This window comes from Phyllopteryx taeniolatus, chromosome 7 (genome assembly GCF_024500385.1).
Source record: "Phyllopteryx taeniolatus isolate TA_2022b chromosome 7, UOR_Ptae_1.2, whole genome shotgun sequence".
NCBI lineage: Eukaryota > Metazoa > Chordata > Actinopteri > Syngnathiformes > Syngnathidae > Phyllopteryx > Phyllopteryx taeniolatus.
Window position 1 is genome coordinate 14,232,957 of NC_084508.1, and position 22,213 is coordinate 14,255,169.

At 39.9% G+C, this 22,213-nt stretch overlaps 1 protein-coding gene across 2 annotated transcripts in view; it reads right to left on the bottom strand.

Moving 5' to 3' along the window:
* agbl4 (AGBL carboxypeptidase 4) overlaps positions 1 to 22,213 on the bottom strand; it is a 364,986-nt gene that overhangs the window by 100,076 nt on the left and 242,697 nt on the right. For both annotated transcript variants that reach the window (XM_061778955.1, XM_061778956.1), the window contains exon 6: positions 14,091 to 14,130. In XM_061778955.1, coding sequence (XP_061634939.1) covers positions 14,091 to 14,130 — 40 coding nt within the window. The remainder of the gene's footprint in view (positions 1 to 14,090; positions 14,131 to 22,213) is intronic.

A 22,213-nucleotide genomic window follows, 5' to 3' on the forward strand; every position in this document is an offset into this window, starting at 1 on the left:
ATTTCACTGAATATTGTTATTAAGATTCATGCTTTGTTTCCTGGTAAATTAAAGAAAAAAACAGCCAAATTTCAATAAACTGACTAATCAATAAATCTCACAGTTTTACCAAAGCGTAGAGTAAACAAACTGTGGATCAGTCCTAAAATGTAAAAATGCTTTGGATTTATTTTATTAAAACATTTTGCCTAATCCAGCTAACCAAGAAACAAACATAATGAAAACATAACCTCTGTGCCAGAAGAAAATCAAACTAAAAGATGACTTCATTTTCACAGCTTAATTGCACTTTTTCAGTGTGAACACGCAGCAATCCTGTCCTAAATAAGTAAGTATTCAGGCTATAATGTCATTTTTCTCCCTTAACTTTGAGGTTAGATTCAAAGCGGAGTATAATGAAACTTTTTGGCAATTAAAAGTGCATAGCATCTGTTGTTCTAAATAGAGTTCATTTAGTCTTTTGAGAAGGCTTTCAATTGTGTTTTAAAAGTAGGAGAGAAACTTAAATTAATGAGACAGCTTTCACACAAAGTGGTAATGCATTGATTGCTGTGGGTTGGTATGAAGGAATGGCATTTACAGCAACAATTAAGGCAAATTATTGCCTTTGGGACCTTGAAAATGCTTGAATTTCACTTTGAAGGCTGCATGTTAATCAGGTGATGATCCAGTGACTCTCATGATCATAAAAGTAACTGCATAATATTCGCACGGGACAACAATAATAATGATAACATTTTTTTCCCTGTATATTCAATAGGGTCAGTTAAGCCATAAAAAGACTGTGGGAGTCAGGATAGAAGCCAGACATCATGTCCTGGCTATTAACTCCACACTGCCAGGCTCATCTATCTTAATTGGTCATCCATTAGCCTGCATTAAAGGGAGACACGGGATAATAGCAGTAATGATGCTGATGATGGAATTAGACTGCGGCAACACACGTCATCGTTGCCGCGTTCGCTCTCGGAATCACAAAGAGTTCCAACGGATCGACACACGGACAGATGGACGTCGGGATTAAATAAATGACTCCTGAATGCTACTGAGCTGTTGTGTGCGTGAGAAGTCGATGAGAATAAATGGAGGGCATGCAAATTTGGGTGGAAAAAGTTGGTAGCGCGAGGGGGTGCATAAATGAATGTAACAGCATGCAGACAACCAATCTAGATGCGGCACCTGTGCCAATCTGCGGCTCTGCAGGAAGGACAGATGCTGGTCCAGGTGTGTATACGATGACGATTGGCAGCGTCGCGCTACGACCTGAGCTGCTGCATACAAACACAACCAACCACGTGACATGATTATGCCACACATGGACAAGTAGGAGGGTATTTTTGATATCGGCATAATTCGATAATTTCGGTATCTAATGTCCAAGTATATTGAGATTTGCATTGAATGACTAACTTGGATTCTTTGTACTGAACAATATATTAAATATAACAATATTCTCGCAATTTGGGGTTGAAACCATCATGTAATCAAACCGTAGTTTCGCGAGTTATCGCAGCATATACGGGGAGCCCGCTACCCAAATTTCCGGGTTTGGTCACATGACGGCCGCAAGGACACTTGTGATGTTGCGGCCACATTTTTTGTGTTTCCTTCCCTTTTAGTAATCAGCAGTAGAACATAGGTTGGTTTCACCAAAACTACAGTTTTCTGACCCCAAAGCGGAGAAAATTAGATTTTTGTGAATAGAAACACGTCATGCAGAACAGTGACCTTGATGTTAAGATTTTTTTGCTTTTATGTTACCTCAAACTATAAAACAACAAATGCAAGACCGAGAAAGGGCTGTTGATGGAAAAATAATAATTTATTTACAGACATACAACTACTAAACACGCTTTATACTAAATACCGAGACACGTATTCTGTTTATACTATACATATACAGTCTCTGTTCGAGTGCCAGCTCCCTAAACTTGTGTGCCATCCAACGTGTTGGCATTTCTCTCCCTCATAATCAACGTGACAAGCCAAGATTCACCCCCTAATCTTTATCTTCAACCCAAAAGCTGTGCTGAGCACAAATCCAAAGCGATGCAACGTCGCGATCTCCAGGAATCTGTTAGTCATTAGAAACCTGAAATTCAGAGATAAGCTGGGCGAGGGGATCATGCGAGATGTGCAATGTGCAATGCAGGAAATGATGGCAGGAAGCACATAGCACAGCGCAAAACTAAAACTGTGAAGTTTAAGTCAGTATGGCAGCATTTTGGTTCATAGTACACAAAAACGATCAAGCAGAAAACATGAAAGACCTGCAGACTGCAGACACTGCCAGACCACAGCCGTCTACAGGTCGGTGAATACAAATAATATGAGAAGCCATTTGATGAACCAGCACACGGAAAAGATTCTTATGTGAAACCAAGAAGCTAGCGAGCTAAAACATCAATTCGTGAGACATTTCAACCATTCTTCAGCAAAACGCTAACACCAACACTTTACCAAGAGACAAAGGCTAAAGTGAAAGAGATCATCAATCAGGCAAAGAGTGTCTCACCCACGACAAATAGTTGGAATTCACGAGCTACGCAGAGCTACGTAACCATTACAGCACACATTGTGACTGATGGGTGGGAGATGAGAAGTTATGCTGTTAATGTTCCTACACCGTTCTTTGCACTTGAAAATACCTGTAGACAGTAATATATATAATTAGAACATTGAAGCATTATGTATTTTGTGTTTAATTACAGTAAGTGTGTTTATCCTAAGTGGCTCATAAAATGGAAGGATGGATGGCTAAATCACGAATAAATAATATTGCAAGACTCTTTATAATGTAAATGCTTGATGGTCTGATGAAAGGAGGAGGATGGCCGAACGTGGCCTCCGCGCCATACTTTGCCCACTCTTGGTTTATACATGATATTGTTTATTGCTGTATCGTAATATTATTATTATTCCCACCCCTACTCCTAAGCTTGAAGAGTGGTGTCTTTCATGTGAACCTTCTGTAAAGACGCTTTACTTTGAAAAGTATCGGCCAAACTGACGTTTTGAAGAAGCGTTTTTCTTAGGCACTATCTTTCCTCAATCAATAACCATTGTTTACACTCTGAGAGAATGCCATTTTCCTACTGCTGCTGGAGGCATTCCTTTTCTTATTATGTCTCATAATTAGATCCACAGGAATTTCTAATCAAGCGTGATGGCAGCATTCACCAATTTAAAAGGTGATAGCCCATGAAATGAACAGCCTAGTGTCATAGAATCAGCTAGCTATGCTAGAGGGGCCTGAAAAGAGACGACAACAGAGCTGGAATGACTGAGGGGAACGCAAAGACATGCGCACCTTGCTGTAAATAAATGCTTCATTAACTATTTAGAGGAGTATCAACACCGACCATGCCATGCTGTGTATAGGCAGTGATCTGTCCAGGACACATTGATCTTCTTTATAAGGAGCATAAAGACCGACCAAAGAAATACTCATCAGCGCCAGTCAATTTGGTTCATTAGGGGCGCTCTAGCTCCTGATGCGGTCCTGTATCGATCTCGCTGCTGTCAGCACAGTGTTATTTTCTGCTCTCTTAGGTAGTGGACTCACAAAATTACTATTTATACAGTGCGTGGTCAAAGTTGGTCATGCAATAGATGAACAAACATACAATTGAACCTCTCAAGTTGAAGACTCCCAAGGTCGTAGAATTCTTAATTGGACCCCTTCCCCCCAAAAATACCAGTAAAGCACAAAAGTTCAACATCATGTATGATGTCAGTTTACAAAGTCTCAGTTCAGCAAGCATTGGCACTGTGTTTTTCTTTTCCTTGGACTTTTTGCGAGAACACTGAACGAGAAGATGCACCTGAAGTATAGTATGTGAAGTGACCTCACTCGCATTCTAAGCGGAAAGACTTCAGCATTACTATGCATGTTGTCAGTTGTTAAAACAAAGTTCAATAGTTTTACAAAACAAACTAGCGAGCATCACTCTATACAGGAGGAAATAACAGGCCTCCAAGAATACATGTACATCAAGAAGATGACCCTCATGCTTCAGGCTACAGAAGCCCAGTATGGAGAAGGAGCCAGATGGGCTCTTATGGAAAGGCAAGCTCCTGCATTGCATGTACCACTGACAAATTGAAGAAGTGGCTGACATCGAGAAAACATACCAGTGGCTGGAAAAGGCCGGACTGAAAGACAGCACGGAGGCACTCATCTTGGCAGCACAAGAACAGGCCTTTTATATGTTATGAGGTGCTTATGCCTGTAATACTTTCTGCTCTAATCTCCATTTATCTGGCAGGCAGGTGAACCTCAGCACATAATGGCTGGTGGGCAAGGTTTAGTCTGTGAGAATACAGCTCATCCTAGTGGCATCCTACCCCCTGCCTCCCTAACCCCCCCCCCCCCCCCGCATCTGCGTCTTTGCCTCTCTTAGCCTTTCCTCCAGGGCTGCTGTCAGACAGAGAACTTTTATTGCCAATGTAACTGACAGCCGGGAGCCGCTGGGATTGGCTGAGTAATCGGTGGCCGCCCGTCATGCGGCCCGGCTCACAGGTGTACAGCATCTGACAGATAATGGCATATAAAACCCGGGCCAACCCAGCGCTCGCTCCTTGTTTGGCGGACAGGGGCTGCATGGGATGGTGGCGAGGGCGATGGTCAGATATAAAGAGGGCATGTTGAATGACAGTGCTGTGAAAAATAGTGGTGTTTACTTTACAAGTGACCACCCAGGCACTCAAATTCCTCTATCTGTCACAAATGTGGTCAAGGTCACTCAATTCCATCGTGTGATCCTTGCTGCTACTGATTGTACACTTGAAGGAGCTCAAGAAAGTATTATTACTCTAAAATAAACATATCACAACCTTGCAATTATTTTATGATTCTATTTCAAACTACAAAATACATATAAAATACTAGAAACCATCCCACTGGACAACTGCCCTGTACCTGCATTTGTGCACAAAATTTGTTCTACAATACCAATAATGAGGTCTGCTCAAATGAAATGTTAACTGACAAAATGCATAAAGCTAAAAGAAAAAACAATCTCTACAGCAATCACTGATAGACATGAAAAGTATATAATAATACTATTATTTTTCAAATAAACCATCTATTTTCCACTTAGTATGGCTCTAATATAACATTTTAACCAACAATACGTGAAAGCTGTGATATGACATTTAATTTAAGATCCATCTGGCAGTAATTTTGTAAAATGTCTCAAGCATCACTTTGCTTATGTGAAAAAAGTGATAAGGCTAATGGAAGTAAAGTGTTAATAAATGTGTTACTAGTGGAAAAAGTACCCAAGCCATATAGTTGGAAATCAGACTTAAAATAAGCACGATATGAAGTTAAAGGGTTAGTTTCCAGAGTAAAATATATATATATAAAAAGTGAAGGCTAAGCATATTGTATGAAATTAAAACCTTTATGAACAACCCCAATTCCAATGAAGTTGGGACGTTGTGTTAAACATAAATAAAAACAGAATACAATGATTTGCAAAGCATGTTCAACCTATATTTAATTGAATAACCTACAAAGACCATATATTTAATGTTTAAACTGATAAACTTTATTGTGTTTAGCAAATAATCATTAACTTATAATTTTATGGCTGCAACACGTTCCAAAAAAGCTGGGACAGGGTCATGTTTACCACTGTGTTACATCACCTTTTCTTTTAACAATATTCAATAAACGTTTGGGAACTGAGGACACTTATGTAACAACCTGCCACAACCAACCAACTGAGGACACTAATTGTTGAAGCTTTGTAGGTGAAATTCTTACCCATTCTTGCTTGCAATGCATTCTCATCTGAACATTTGTTTATTTAATTTCAAATTTTAAAAAGTAGTGTAGTCATGTCATGAATGACTGTCTATCAGTCACCTAGCTGGCTTGAAACCTATCTGTATCACAACCAAACACACAATTAACTTCATCAATCACTCATTAAATGTCTGCTGACACACAATTAGTGAGCATGACTAGTGAGTGACCCCCCCCCCCCCCCCCCCCCCCCCCCCCACAACTCCTAGTTTCTTAAGGACTAATGAAAGCACCTTTTAAGGCAGCCATTTAACTGTCATTAGCAGTCACTGTCCTGTAATAATCTCTCTGTATGGTTCCTCCGTCTCCATTAGAGGTCAGTACAAAGTCACACACAGGACAGCTGAGTGGCGTTTTCCCGGATTTAAAGGAATGCTCCTACACCTGACGGCTGACCCCGCTGAGAAAACAGGGCAATTAAATGTGGAATTTCCCTATGGAAATTAATAATTCATCATTTTTTTATTTATATATACAATACTCTACAATATATAGCCACTGGGCACATGTAGACCGTAAGTGAACGTCAAACTAAGATGACAACGACCTTGACCATGGTGGTGTGTATCTGCTGGCAAAGTGAGGTCTGCACTGTTTGTGACATTGAATATTCTCATGAGGCTTTAGTTGAGTGGCAGGTTGTTACATTAACATTTTATTTAGCCGTGACATTAGTAATAATGGAAATTCTAGCACATGGACCAGACGCGCAGACATTCCATATTCCGGGATACTTTGTGAATAGCAGCGATATCATGGCTGTTTAGAGAGGAACGGTGTCACACATACACACACACAAAGTCCGAGAACTCAATCCAGCAGCCATAACGCGGAGACAGAGTGGCATCAACCCCTATTATCTAGTCCCTACGCTATGAACACAAAAGGCTCCACGGAACAAAAATCCAATCAGTGCTCTGTGGGAGGATTTGCTCCACAGCAGTGCTCGGCAACACTGGTGGCTCCACTGGTGACAAAGAAATCATCTTGGAGCCTCCAGCCTGTTCACAGCCTATTTACCACCTTGGTCACATCCCCCCTCTTGGTGAAAGAGGACAGGCAACACTCAGGCACTTCTCTCGCATTCCTTTTCCCACATGCAGCAACAAGAAACACATAGTCGACTGTGTGTGCACGGCGTGAAATGACCGTATTTGCTTAGAACATATGAGTGTGGAGATGGGTTTTAAAATACTTGTCTGATGTCAAATAATTTCAGTATGGGGCCACGATCGCATATTGAAAATATGGGCCTCGCCTGGCTCATCAGCCCGCACTTTTTTTGCATGCTACATTAGCACCCTGGATCCCCCGTTCATTAGCATGCCCCTGCTTATTTAGCCAGGCTGCGGAGAAGCATTCAATAAAACAAACTGCTCAATATGAAGCAGCAAGTGCTCCCCACTTCCCTCGTTCCCATCGGCAGACATCCACTTCTTTATGTGCTTTTTACACCGCAACAAAATGGAAGCACGGTATCACATAGTGAAGAGGAGGGAGATAAAATATGCAAATTTACGCCGTCAGGATACAGTACATAATTAGGCCAATAATAGGAAGCCTTGTTTTCACAGCTGATCATTTATACAAAAGCATGTTTTCTAAAATACATTATTCTGTTTTTTTTCTCCTTAGTGTTGCTCATGCCCTCCCTCTTTCTGGTGCCTCCGTGGAAACAAATCTCTGTAGTTTGCCAGCTTGAAAGCCAAGTATTTCAAGCGGAAATGCAAGCCCCCCAGATTTCTATCAGCTCAGGAATATATGTATACCTAACAGGAGATTGCGCACAGTATGTCCTACCCATTTTTATATACTCACAGCAAAAGCTGCAGTGTTTTTGCTGTGTTACTGCCACTTTTATTGTTTCTAATTAAAGGAGGGCAGCACCACAGGAACCGATTGAAGAAGACTGCAGTTCAAACTCTGGTTTGAATTCTAAAAAGGGAAGCTTATTATGATCATTTCACAGAAGTACTTGGAAAGTGATGGAAAGTTATTCAAGTCTTTGTGTCGGCACACATCTTACAGTGAGGCAACATGAATAAATGAGGAGGGTCACTGGTCAAAGCGAGACAACAAAAAAGTGTTTCCTTCAAAGTTGGACAGTAATGGCGCTGCTGCAAAAAGCAATAAATAATCTGTCTCCACTTGAAGGCTTTAGAGAGAGGGAGGCTTCAACCAAGCTATGACAGAATTCAATGAGCACAATTTGCTAAAGGCACCACGCCGCGTGACAACAGAGACATAAATACATGGTCACAGATAACTTGGACATTTTTATAGCACCTTCACGACTTTAGCTTTTCTTTTTCACTCATTCATAGACGGTGAAGGGCGGCAATACGCCCATCAGAAGCAATTTGAGGCTTAGTGTCATGGTTCAAGGACATTCTACCAATTATCCCATTGTTTCATCGAGTAATCGCACAAAATCTGATTTTGCATTATTAAATAACAGATTTGAGCGTATGTGGCTTTAAAAGGCGGGGCATAGCCTGGTGAGTGACATGGGAGTCAGCGAATGAGAGTGGCGCCTTGGATGTTGTGAACCCAGGCTCGCGGCTGGCTGTTAACTGGCTAACTGTTAGCCAATCTGTGTACTGTTCAGTACCTTGGCGTCAGTTACGTTACGTTCTAACCAGCGGTGGTAGGCTATATTAAATTAGCTAAGATTGATACTTTGTGTTGGCGATGGTAGACATGCTGTTGTGGTACATTAGTTAGTTCTGCTTTCCAGCAGACAGATTGCACTTGATGATCTTTTTTAAGTGTGAAATGATTCCAAACTTTGGACATTCTGTCTTTTATGCACTCTTTCCTCCTGGTTCACTGCCACCTCACTTATTTCCACACGGAGTGGTGCATGTGTGTGCAGTAAGTCATCCATCCCATCCATCCATTTTCTGAGCCGCTTCTCCTCACTAGGGTCGCGGGCGTGCTGGAGCCTATCCCAGCTATCATCGGGCAGGAGGTGGGGTACGCCCTGAACTGGTTGCCAGCCAATCTGCAGTAAGTCAGTGTAAAAAAATGGTCATTGCAAAGATTTGAGGCACAAATTTATGCTTCAAATGATTTTGTAATCGAAATAGTCAAGTTATCCGATTCATCGTTTCAGCCCTACTTGATAGTGAACTGGAACTAGTAAAGTGAGGTACACAGATTCTGATTTCTAACAACTTTAAAAAAAAAAGTCCCCACACATGACAAGGAAAAACGTGTTTACTGCACTGTGTCGTGTACTCGAGATGAACAACTCAGATCATATCTCAACACATTATATCTTTACACATAACGATAACGATGTATCAACCGAGGATGCTGAGTTCCCGCTCCCAAACCAGATGCCTGTGGTAGTATCAAGATGCCCGGAAAATACAAAGAAGAAGAAAGGCTAAATATGGAAGAAGAAAGAAAAAGTTAAGTGTTTGGTCATCGGGTAACTACAATGCAGTTGCAAACTCTTGTCCTTTTTATTGTGTTGAATGACTGATTATACAAACACTCAACACAATCAGTTGCTTTTCTATTTATGTCCGGCAACAGCAGGCGCTTCAGCGAAGTTAAGTGATCATAGCAGTCAAAGCAGTAAGACGCCATCACATTTTATCGACATTAAGGTAGAATGCTTTAGTGTTTTACCTTCCACTGTGTTTTGATTTTTTTCATACTTCACAGTTAATGTTTTAATGCACAGCTTTTATCATCCATCCATCCATTTTCCGTACCGTTTATCCTCTCTCGTCATGAAATAAACATTCCGTGTTGTTGTTTTTGTTAGTTAACAGTGGTTTCCTTCTTCTTACACCTATATGACCTTTTTATTTAGGCATGTATATCATATACAGTAAATCTATATGACAAAATATTATTGTATACATATGTTTCAAGTACAAAGTATCCACTGTTAAATAATTTTACACTCTGTTCAGCCTGGCAATATGGCGTAAAATAGAGATTTGTGCTAATAAATAATATTACTGTTGAACTTGATAGTGCAAAATAATAATAATTAAAAAAAAAATATATATATATATATATACACACACACATACATATATTGTAACAGTTAACCATTGTGTTGCGTCGGAGCTGTTGTGACGCACTTTGAAATTGCAGTTCGTCACTGAATGGTGTTTCCATGGGAACAATATGGCTAAAGTGATTGTGATCGTTTCCGAGGTCCGCGTTAAACTGTTTTGTTCTCATTCCTGCTGTTGCATAAAAGTAATGTGAAAAATCCAAATCCCGCCGTTGAATATTGGCAGTCGGCTACAAATGTGACCTCAGTGTAATCAGGTACAGCGGGTGTGCCTGAAAAGCAAAGTGAGGAACAAAAAGATATCTGGGGAAAGAAGAGCGCTAATGAACAACATTTACAACTAACGCTGCACTCAATAGCATGTCCACAAGATATTACTTATTCATGTATATAACACTCCACTGCCAATAGTTAATACAATAGTTGAATTCCCAAATGCATGTAGTGTATGTATAATGTTGTTGATCCATGTATAGTTGTCGCATACAATGCCAAAGCCCATTTTCCAGCCTTTTCTTCACATTCAAATCTGAATCGATTGTATACTGTTCTATTTATAGATTATTTATTCATGTATAATTGTCACTATGTTGCTTTGTTGGCTGTTTATAGTTAATGCAGCTGCTTTAGTTCACAACTGCATACACTATTTATTTATTTATTTTTTTTACTACTTTTGATCCATGCATATGTCATCACAGCCCGCTGCCTATTCTTGCTACTTTTGCTCATATTTACATTTGCATAAGTAGTATTCATAGTTATTGGAGGATTCTGTTTATATATTCTTTATTTACATATTTGCTGCTGTTGTTTATTTCATTGGCAACTGCCTATATATAAAGTATTTACAATACATATATAGTTTTTTTATTTCATTTTTTTAAGTTTCGTACAATGCTGCCTACTGTTCACATTCACTTATGTAAATATGATATCCATTTATTCATCAAGTTTGCCATTCACATCTGCATATATAGCATTTAATATTCATGTACAGTTTCCACATACAATGCTTCCCTGTAAATACATATATTTTTGATATTTGTTTCATATTCTTCTTCTTGTGTACGTTTACGTTGCACTTTACTGCTACAATAGAAAAGTAAAAGAAAAGTAAGAATTTGCCCATTGCTGCACTAATAAAGGATTCTTCTATTCTATTCTATATCTGTTCCATTCTGACAGTGAAATAAAATAAGCACAAAATATTTAGGGAATGTCCGTCATTGCGTTGGATGCACACGTGCTGCATTCACGTGCCAGCGTCCTCTCAAACCTACCCGGATTTCATGAATATGATTGACCTTTTTTTCCCTGCCATAATGCTGAGAGCGCATAAAAGGCAAAAGGAGAAAGTAAAGAGCGGCGAGCCGAGTTGATTTACAACAACACATTATCGTGCGCCGACTGCACATATGGAAAAGGACAATCTAATCGATGGGCCAAAAGAATGACAATGGCCTCTCAAATCAATGCCCGCACCCCATTTTCTCACTGTGAGAAGACAAAGCGTTCAGGAGTTTTTGTTGTGCGGCTCCGTGTGTATGTGTGTGTGTAGCGGCAGTTAATTTATGTTGCTATTGCTGTGGTGAAAAGCGTTGCCGGGACTAATCATTATTTAGTTGTGACGGCGCTGGAAAGGTCAGCAGTCTGAAATGTCAGGCTGTGTTCAACAGGAGCCAGATGCAACCGCGTGCCGCTCAAGTGTCCAATTAAGGAGGGTCGAGAGAGGTTTGAGTGGGTCTCTGTGTGGGTGGCGCCCGTGTGAGTATGGGAAACAGCACTGAGAAGCTATAGTATAGATATGGTGTGCAGCAGTTTTACCCTCACATGCTACATACACAATGCCTGTATGTTCTGATGTAGTAAATTACGTGCAAAAGTGTTTATTCGTTAGTGAAATGAAGACAATGGCATTACACATGGTAGCCAGTGGGGTAATAACGTTTGTTATCCCCTAGTGATCCCTCCTGCTGTCGATGTCATGAAGATGAGACAGAGTGGGCTGAGGGTAGGTAAAACGAGCACGACGTGGCAATACAAATACAGTATGCAATGAGATCACTTGGCCCTGCGATTGGCTGCATGGCAACCAGACTGGGGTGTACCCGGCCTCTTGCCCAAAGTCTGCAGGGATGGGCTCCGAATAGTGTCCGAATATCGGTTCTAGAAGGAATAATATTTGGTAGGAATGCACTGATACCACTTTTTTCAAAATGAGCACAAGTGCAAGTACTGTACTTATATTTGAGTAGTCGTCGATACCTTGATACGACCATTGCGATTATGATGAAAATGTGTTTAGTTTAAATCAAATTTTGTCCAAAAACAAAATTTTCTTGAACATGGCATATAACACTTTTTAGAGTAACATTACTCATGACTTACATTTTAACATCCAAATGCATGTTTTTCTACACCTTTGACCTAAATGTTGAATGTAACACAAGGCAGGCATCTCACTTATGTGGTGTCTCAGTCAGAAAACCAGGGGTGACTTTGTAAAGTGTGGTGGATATGTACGTAGGATGCTATGTTACCTCTGTGTGTTAATCACAAAATAAAGTGGGCAAAAAGTAATACAATACTGCTTCATGAGAAAACCACAAGTTATAAAATATACATATACTTTATCACACCCTTGCTTACTTTTCGGTAATCGGCGTACCGCAACGCAGAGCGTTGCCTGGCCGCCTCTGTCACGGTTTTGTTACGGGAGCGTGGCCCCAATAGCCACAATTTATCCCATTGGGCATCCTCCCATTTTTTTATGATAGTGTAGTACAGTATATGCATATATGTCATGAAAGCTTTTTTAAAAAGAATAAATGTGAACTGTCTTTTGAATATAACTAAATCTATGAGAGGCTAAAAATAAACAACTTAAAAGAGAAATAAACCATTTTTGGCCCATGTTGAGATCTCAAGTACCCGTACTTACAGATGGACGACTATGGATCTAATGTATAACCAGGTTCCGCAAGTTAAAAAAAACAAAAAACCCACACAAAAAAAAATCAGCCTGGCGACATCCTCAGTCGACCTATTCTATGTACCGCTTATCCGCACTAGGGTCACAAGATTTCTGACTTTCTTGGTATCTAAATGATTCACAGTTTAAAAAAAAAAAAAATGAAAAGTTAAGCACAAGATGACATTAGAACTGAGGAGGTCCGTTTATATCCACTTGCAGTAACACACTCTATAAACATGGTGCTGAAAATGCTAAAATTTGCTATAGCAAAGCTGTCTACATTTTGTCGTGTCAATAGAATTAGGCAGTTGGGGTTAAAACAGATTATTTCTGTAACATCTACAACAGTTGGCGCTCGAGTGTTGAAAGCTTCATTGTTACTTTTGTTTGAAACACATTTTTGCAGTAGCTTACAGACTTCTTATCAGGGAATAGGACTTCGCTCAATTCTAATCTGCTGTAGCAAGAGATTAGCAAGTAAATAAGGAAAGGCCCTGCCATCAATGCCCAGCAAGTCAGCAAATTCTGCTCTGGAGGTCAAATCTAACTTGATATTGTTGCTTATTCGCAGTGAAGACAAAAATTTATGATTAATAATCTGTGGTTGTCCTTCAATAGACAAAATTATTTTTTAATATGCTCCTCTTAACTGAACCACAGTGTAGAAGACAGACAAACCAGAGAGCAGTGTTTTCTACAGGTGATTCAAAGTTCTTTTTGAACTTGTCACCGCAGAAGGTGTTGCAGTACTTTTATGTCTTCCTCACACTCTCTCATCCCTTCCCGCCTCATCTCTCACTGTGGCTGCCCTCTGTCAAGCCGTGAAGACCAGCCAACGTCGGTATCGGTGCCGTATGTAAGAACAGCTGCAACGTAAACCTCCGAAATTAACCTCAGCTGCAAGAGCCTCACGTCTGCGTGATTCTCATCAAAGCACATTAGATCTCACAGATACAATGGACATATGGGTCTGTCTATATCCCTTTGCTGTCCCCATCTGGTTCTCCTCTCAGAGTTTGCAAACTTCTGCTCACTCTCCACAGTGGTGCATTTCTCACAACTGGACCAATGGTGCGGCTTTGTGTTGTGTTACCACCAATAGACCAACACGTGTTGTGCTAGTTAGTTAGTGCTAGTGAGTTTTCATCCAAATGTGGAGGTTTATCTAAACACTGCTGTTGACACCAAGGTACCAACTGCACCGCTTCAATGTTGTTCTTATTCAGTCGACTATGGGAAAGAGCATGCCAAGGACTTACCACAATTGGTGATGGTTAACAGGTCCAGCTGCCGTTGTTGCTGAAAGAAGCGAAAAGAGCTGTTAACGTGATCAAAAAAGTACCTATCATCACAATCAAGTGACAGTATTTTTAAGTGATGGTCTGGGAAATATATTTAGTTTTTTATATTTCAATCTTTTTTATGTGCATTTGCTGTAAGGAGCACACCAGATGGCAGATAAAAACAAAACGCCTTTTTTGTTCCATGGGGCAGATTTATTATGTTATTTAGCACTCATAGCCCAATGTCAGCTGTGTGTGTGGACATATTTGAAGGACACGGATGACAACACTATTAGGAAAGTGAAAATTATGCTCTGAAAAATGCATGATGCCGCCGACCGCCGTCCAGCAAGCTCGATCTTTTTTGCAAGCCATGTCACCCGCTTTGCTCCACGTACACAGTGTGGTGAGTCGCGTTTCTTTAATTGTCCGGCACAGCTGATAATTAGGCATTCATATTCCATTTGTGTTTTGCGTAATGTGCTCATAACAGCTTTTGTTAGTTGTTATGAGCCCAAACTTTCATTTGTGTCACATTAAAAGTGACAATTTGCGGACAGAAAAGCACTTGTTCGCATTGAACTAATTTGCAGTTTTTCGTGTTGTGCAGTTGAAACTGTTGTAGGTAACTATATGTATCTCTGTCCGTTTCATTGTACAACCCCAATTCCAATGAAGTTGGGACGTTGTGTTAAAAACAAATAAAAACAGAATGCATGTTTGACCTATATTTAATTGAATACACTACACAGACAGGATATTTAATGTTCAAACTGATAAACCTGTTTTTTTTGTGTGCAAATAATCATTAACTTAGAAGTTTATGGCTGCAACATCTTTCAGCATTAATGGTGCCTTCACAGATGTGTAAGTTACCCATGCCATTGGCACACAACCCCATACCATCACAGATGCTGGCTTTTGAACTTTGCGTCCATAACAGTCCGGATGGTTCTTTTCCTCTTTGGCCCAGAGGACACGACGTCCACAATTTCCAAAAACAATTTGAAATGTGGACTCGTCGTACCACAGAATCCTTTTCCACTTTTCATCAGTCCATCTTGGATGAGCTCGGGCCCAGAGAAGCCGGCGGCGTTTCTGGGTGTTGTTGATAAATAGCTTTTGCTTCGCATAGTAGAGTTTCAAGTTGCGCTTACGGATGTAGCGCCGAACTATATTTACTGACATTGGTTTTCTGAAGTGTTCCTGAGCCCGTGTGGTGATATCCTTGACACATTGATGTCGGTTTTTGGTGCAGTGCCACCTGAGGGATCGAAGGTCACGGGCATTCAATGTTGGTTTTGGCCCTTGCCGCTTACATGCAGTGATTTCTCCAGATTCTCGGAACCTTTTGATGATATTATGGACCGTAGATGATGAAATCCCTAAATTCCTTGCAATTGTACGTTGAGGAACATTGTCCTTAAACTGTTTGACTATTTTCTCACGCACTTGTTCACAAAGTCTTTGCTTGTGAATGACTGAGCAATTCCGGCAAGCTCCTTTTATACCCAATCATGGCACCCACCTGTTACTACCTGTTTGATGAGCATTCCTCAACTTTCTCAGTCTTTTTTGCCACCTGTCCCAGCTTTTTTGGAACGTGTTGCAGCCATAAAATTCTAAGTTAATGATTATTTGGCGGCACGGTGGACGACTGGTTAGAGCGTCAGCCTCACAGTTCTGAGGACCCGGGTTCAATCCCCGGCCCCGCCTGTGTGGAGTTTGCATGTTCTCCCCGTGCCTGCGTGGGTTTTCTCCGGGCACTCCGGTTTCCTCCCACATCCCAAAAACATGCATTAATTGGATGTAATTAACTCTAAATTCCCCGTAGGCATGACTGTGAGTGCGAATGGTTGTTTGTTTGTATGTGCCCTGCAATTGGCTGGCAACCAGTTCAGGTTGGTGATGGTTAACAGGTCCGCCTCCTGCCCGATGACAGCTGGGATAGGCTCCAGCACGCCCGCGACCCTAGTGAGGAGAAGCGGCTCAGAAAATGGATGGATGGATGATTATTTGCTAAAAACAATAATGTTTATCAGTTTGAACATTAAATATCTTGTCTTTGTAGTGTATTCAAATAAATATAGGTTGAACATGATTTGCAAATCATTGTATTCTGTTTTTATTTATGTTTAACACAACGTCGCAGCTTCAATGGAATTGGGGTTGTACTTTGGTTGTTTTTCATATTATTTTCTAACCGTTTGTCGTGTACAGTAATTAATGCTGGCTTTCTGTTCAGTGAGCTGCACTTAGGTACACTTTGTAAATGAAAGAAAATGTGGTAATTAACATTTCTATTGAAATGTTTTAGTTAACACACACACAATACGATCACAGTTGTAATGATTGATTTTGTTTTGTTTATTTTGTTTTGTAATATGGGATTTATTCTGTTAGGGTAGTCATGTTTTTACTCTAAAAAAAGTATTATATTTAGGTAAAACACATTTCATGTTCAAAAAAAGTTTGTGCTATTCAACAACATTTGATTAAAAAAAAACACACACATCTCAAGATAATTGAGTATCCGCACGCAGTGGTATCGGCCAGTACTCAAATGTAAGCACTTGTTTACCTGTGTTCGGTCAGAAAAAAAGTGGTACTGGCGCATCCCTAGTAAATACTTTGGTCGTGTTACTGCTGCCTCTTATGCATATACAGATTACATTTAACAAAGAACCTCCAGGATCTTTTGGGCCTTTTTTTTTTTTTTTTTTTTTAATTTAAACATGCACCAGTTGAAATTTAATGAGACAAAGAGAAAAAGAAGGAACAACACCATCAACACATCTAACTGCATGATCTGTTCATAGCATTTTGAAAAGAATGTCAGCAATAAAACAAAACAAAAAAAAGCAACCTGGATTTCCTCAAATTACTACCTCCATTTAAATAAATGGCATTCCCAATTAATCACTGGGTGTCCACCTGAATAAATAAATGCCACACCTCAAATCAATGCTTGCTATTTACTGTCAAGAAAGGAACAAAAGCAACATCACCTTTATTATGCCTGATACCACCATGTGCTGAGTGTCATTACCACACACACACACACACAAACACTGCTTACAGAGCAGACATAAAATCTGTCAAGCTGAGGTTTATGATGGAGTTGAAAGTACTCTAGCTAACTTTTGTAACTGTGACTTTATTCCCAGTGTGTGAGATAAGTGGACTAAAAGAGGAGATGGTAGGTGGCTCTCACATATGCACATACACTTATACACTCTCACACCCCCCCCCCCCAACATACACACACACACACACACTTGACTAGGGAGCACTGCAGTAATCAACACCTCAGCCCTCTTGAACCAACAGTCCCTCAGGAAAGAAGATATCCAAGGAACAGATGAGAGGTCTGTGTGTGCGAGTGTGTGAGCATTACCGTGTGTGTGTGTGTGTAGGTGTGTGTGTGTATGTGTCACACTGGCTATGTCATGGTCAGAGCCACACATCATTTACATCCAGGCACATTAACCAGTTGCTCTGAGGGGAAAAGCAAAGAGACTCTTATAGAATACTCGGAGTCCTTCTTGCCTCACATGCATGCCTCAAGTGGATCATGCTGATGGCTGACTAAACATTAATCTAGTATTTAGTGGAGGCTCTTACAAAGAGTGACTTATGGCATATAATACGGTAGGGAAGTGGCACAAGATTGCCGTGATGGTGTAACTCCAAAAGCTGGTTCACTCTGCAGTATGCTCAAAAACCGACACTGGCACTGTTTTTTTTCTCAAGATATGTATCTCTCTTAGCATACCAATCTTCTTGATTAGGTTGCTGCTTTTTTTATCTTGTTTAATAGCTCCGAAGTACTTACTAATGGCCCCTTTTTACTTGGTTCGACTTGCAGTTGATGGTTTTCATTGAAAAAAAAAAAACAGGTACTAAACGACTACGAACTAGTCAGCATGGTGGTGTAGACAATCAGTCCTAATCTTATCGGGGAGTTTGCAATTCACCCCCACAAAAAATCGCTTGGAAATCATATTGGGAAAAATATGTCATGAGACAATCACAAGCGTCAGCTTGGAAATCTATTTTTTAATATAACTAAAATTGTAATCATGGAAATTTCCAAAAGCAACTGTATTTAATGAATTACATACAGTATTTATTTTCTCCCAGTAATGTAATGGATAACAATTGGATACATTTTGTAACTAAATTACATAATCTCGTTACATGTAGTGTGTTACTCCCCAATGCTGGCAGTATGATATCGAAGTGGAAAACCGTCCACCCATAGCCGATAGGTTACTGTGCAGTGGAAAAGGGGGAGGAGCATCCAGTCAGATCGGTCTGACGGTGTCCCGAAGGAGGGATACTTGTTCGATATATATAACATTGCTATGATATATTTTGATTTAGTCACTATTGCTACAATCTGCAGTTCATATAATTTTGGGGGGTATTTTGTCTTATTATAATTAATTCTTGTATGTAGTGTTATAAGGTAGAATCTCTTTTATATAATAGATTTGAATCAAACACACCTAGAAATAAATGCATGTTTTATTTGCTTATATATGTGAGGAAAAAAAAAAGACATGGATATGCATGTGAGGTGCTGAGCCACATGAAAGCTGGCAGGAGTGACCAAGCAAGCGGCAGAGGTCACTGTGACAACACGAGACACACAACAAGCGAGCGTGCAAGCTGAGATCACACACTATGTCCACCAGAGCCCTACATTCACAGTAACACACACAAATGCACACACATACTGTTGCTACCACTCGTGGAGACTGAGGAAATGGAGACACTACAGGAATTAATAACAGAAATATCTAGTCTAATATTTACTGTATGTCATACAAAAGATTGGAAACACTAATAATCACTTTTCCTCACTTTAGCCGAGCCATGATTGAATCAGAATATTTACAAAGATCACATTTGTTTTGGAAAAGTACAGCCATTAAATGGTTTTTTACCTTCCACTTAGACAAGTGCTACATTCAACAATTACAATAGTTCCCTTTAAAGACAGTAGATGAGTGTAGAAATTGTCAAACCTTTGATTAAAGCGCATGGATGAATCTGTTGGAAGCGTAACCCCAAGTTATAAAGTGATTTTCAGCCAGTGAGAATGATTTGACTGCATTATAAAAATAAGGAATAAGAAATAGCACATTAAGAAAATGAGCATCATCTCTTTGGACTGATAGTGAAATAGAGTTACTTCTGAATATAAACACCAATGAACAAAACAAGAATTTTAAGTGGACTGGGAGATCATAGTACACATATAAATGAGACAAGCGGGGAATAAAAAGAAATCATGTCTACTGAAAGCTCCTCACTCTTTCCCAGTCATCGAAAAGTTTACCTGTGGACACAAGTTTTAGGTGATCGAGAGGCTTTTATTTACTACACTGTAGAAAGTACCAAGTATTTACTTTCACTGTAAACCCAGATAAGTAGACATTATTTAAAATTTACATTTTTTTTTTTTACATCGAGGTAACTGAATGTCACAATTTGTTTAACTAACATGAAGCACAGAACATTTAATCTAAATGTACTAAGAACCGAGTTAGAGTCAATGAAAATACATGGTTTAAACAATCCTTCCGCACCAAATTATTTAACTCTGCTTGTTAAGTATGAGAGGTGTATTCTTTTACATGCAGTTTCTAATTCATCCATTTGTCCCATTTTGATCCAGCTTTTCTAATTAGGGTCATGTGTGAGCTGGAGTCCATCCCCGCAGACGGGGAAAGTTGTCAGCAAGTCGCCAGGATCAACTGGTTTAAAATTCAAACTCCATGGGGAGTTTTATAATCACTTTGGTTCTTTAGCATCCTCTGCTGGCTGTAACAAAAAATTGTGTGGACGCTGAACCTGTACTTTGCAGACAATATTGCCCACAAGAGCAAAACATATGTGAATATGACATTCATATACATGCAAACAGAACACCTATCCCTCTTCCTGATATACAGTAAGTTTCTTTAATGGATGAGGTCTATAAACAATAACACACAGAGTATGGGTGCGGGTCTGTGAAAACATTTGGGGGCAGGCAATTGAAGTCAATTAAGCTTTATCCTACTAACAACATCCATCCATCCATCCATTTTCTGAGCCGCTTCTCCTCACTAGGGTCGCGGGCGAGCTGGAGCCTATCCCAGCTGTGATCGGGCAGGAGGCGGGGTACACCCTGAACTGGTTGCCAGCCAATCGCAGGGCACATACAAACAGACAACCATGCGCACTCACAGTCACACCTACAGGCAATTTAGAGTCTCCAATGAATGCATGTTTTTGGGATGTGGGAGGAAACCGGAGTGCCCGAGAAAACCCACGCAGGCACGGGGAGAACATGCAAACTCCACACAGGCGGGGCCGGGCATTGAACCCGGGTCCTCAGAACTCTGAGGCTGACGCTCAAAGCAGTATTTGTACGATGACAGCTCTTACTCGCAAGTTTTGCCTTCATAGACCACCACAATGGATTTGAAACAAAGGTATGCTATGTTAAAAAAAGATAGAATTGCTCAAGGATTAGTAACATAATATTGTCAAATTTCTTAAATTAATGCCGAGAGTCTGAACTCCAATCACATGTTGATTGTTTTATTTCAAATCCAATGTGGCTGTTTGTAAACACAACATCATGACATCACAAGAAAACGTACCCCCAAGAACTTAATCAATATATATTAATCACAATTAACTCGCATAAGTATTTTAAGACTTCTATGTTTTAAAGCTGTAATAAACACATGTGTTTAATTTCCCAATCAAACCCAGTGCAGTGCTTCTCTTCTTGGATGTTTACTAATGCAGCGCCTGATAAAGTTCGATCCGTGCCTCCATAAGTGGAAAGATGCAATTTTGCAAGAGAGTTAAATCCAATGAAAATTGATATTCTGACTAAAAGACAAACTGCTTGGTTTCTGTATCAATGCTGTCATCAGATTCTTGATTTACTTGTATCTATAATCACTGTTCCATATTAATCGGGATTTTTTTGGGGGGGTAAAATAAATAGTCCTTTAATATGAGTCTGACAACCACCAAACCAAAGGGATTTCTAAATGTTTTAATCATTACAAATAAGGTCATTAACACAACCAATCAGAAGATCAGAACGCAAAAAGTGAAGCCATCTTAATTTGTCTTGGAAGCCTTTCAAATTGAGTGCTGGCATCAGTAAAACAAACAAAAAAAATGAATAAAAAAAAGTGTGTAACCCCCTCTAAATTATGATTAAATCAAATATTCAAACTAAATCTACCCAAAAACTAATTTACCAACGTTTCCTCCAAAAACAACTTTTCATATTTGCCGATATCGCAGAGGAAAGTGAGAGGGAGGATGAGGGACATCATTTTGTAGCTCATTTCAAATTAATTTAAAGTCAATATGACCTAATTACTCATAGCCACAACCCGATGTCATGCACTGTTTAAACGGGGAGATTAGGATGTGACCTTTATTCGTGCAATGTATATTGCAGGAAGGTATTATTATTACTGTTATTATCATGATTATTATTGTCATCATTTATCGTGCGCTGCACTCAAGGTTTTACCACACACGCACACACACACACACACATACACACACACGCACACACACATGTGAGCCGCAGCACTTTCCAGCTCTCCTTTTGGCCTGTATGTGTGTCTTAGTCATCCTCTCTTGGTAACAAAGGGGGAAGGAAGATGAGGTAAGGATGAGCTCATGGGCTCAATAAGCTCTTAAGGTTTGACTATCTGGCCCACTAAAGTCATCTACGTGATGACATCAGAGGCATGACAGCACACAGCAAAATTCAGTAGCAGCCTTACAGTTAGGTCCAGAGGTATTCAGAGTTTTTAGGATGTTGTCTTTATCTACCACCAGACTGAGTTTGGAGCAAAACAATCAAGAAGTGCAGACTTAAATGAAAGATATTTCACAAAAATATGCCATTCACTATTCAGGACAAAAAGCCATTTTATGCAGAGTACCACAATTTTTAAGTACTCAAAAGTGTTAGGTCAGAGGCTATCATTGGGCTGAAAAATATAAAGATAGCAAATCAACCGTTTGGTACATTCTTAAAAAAGAAAGAGAAGATTGGTGTACTC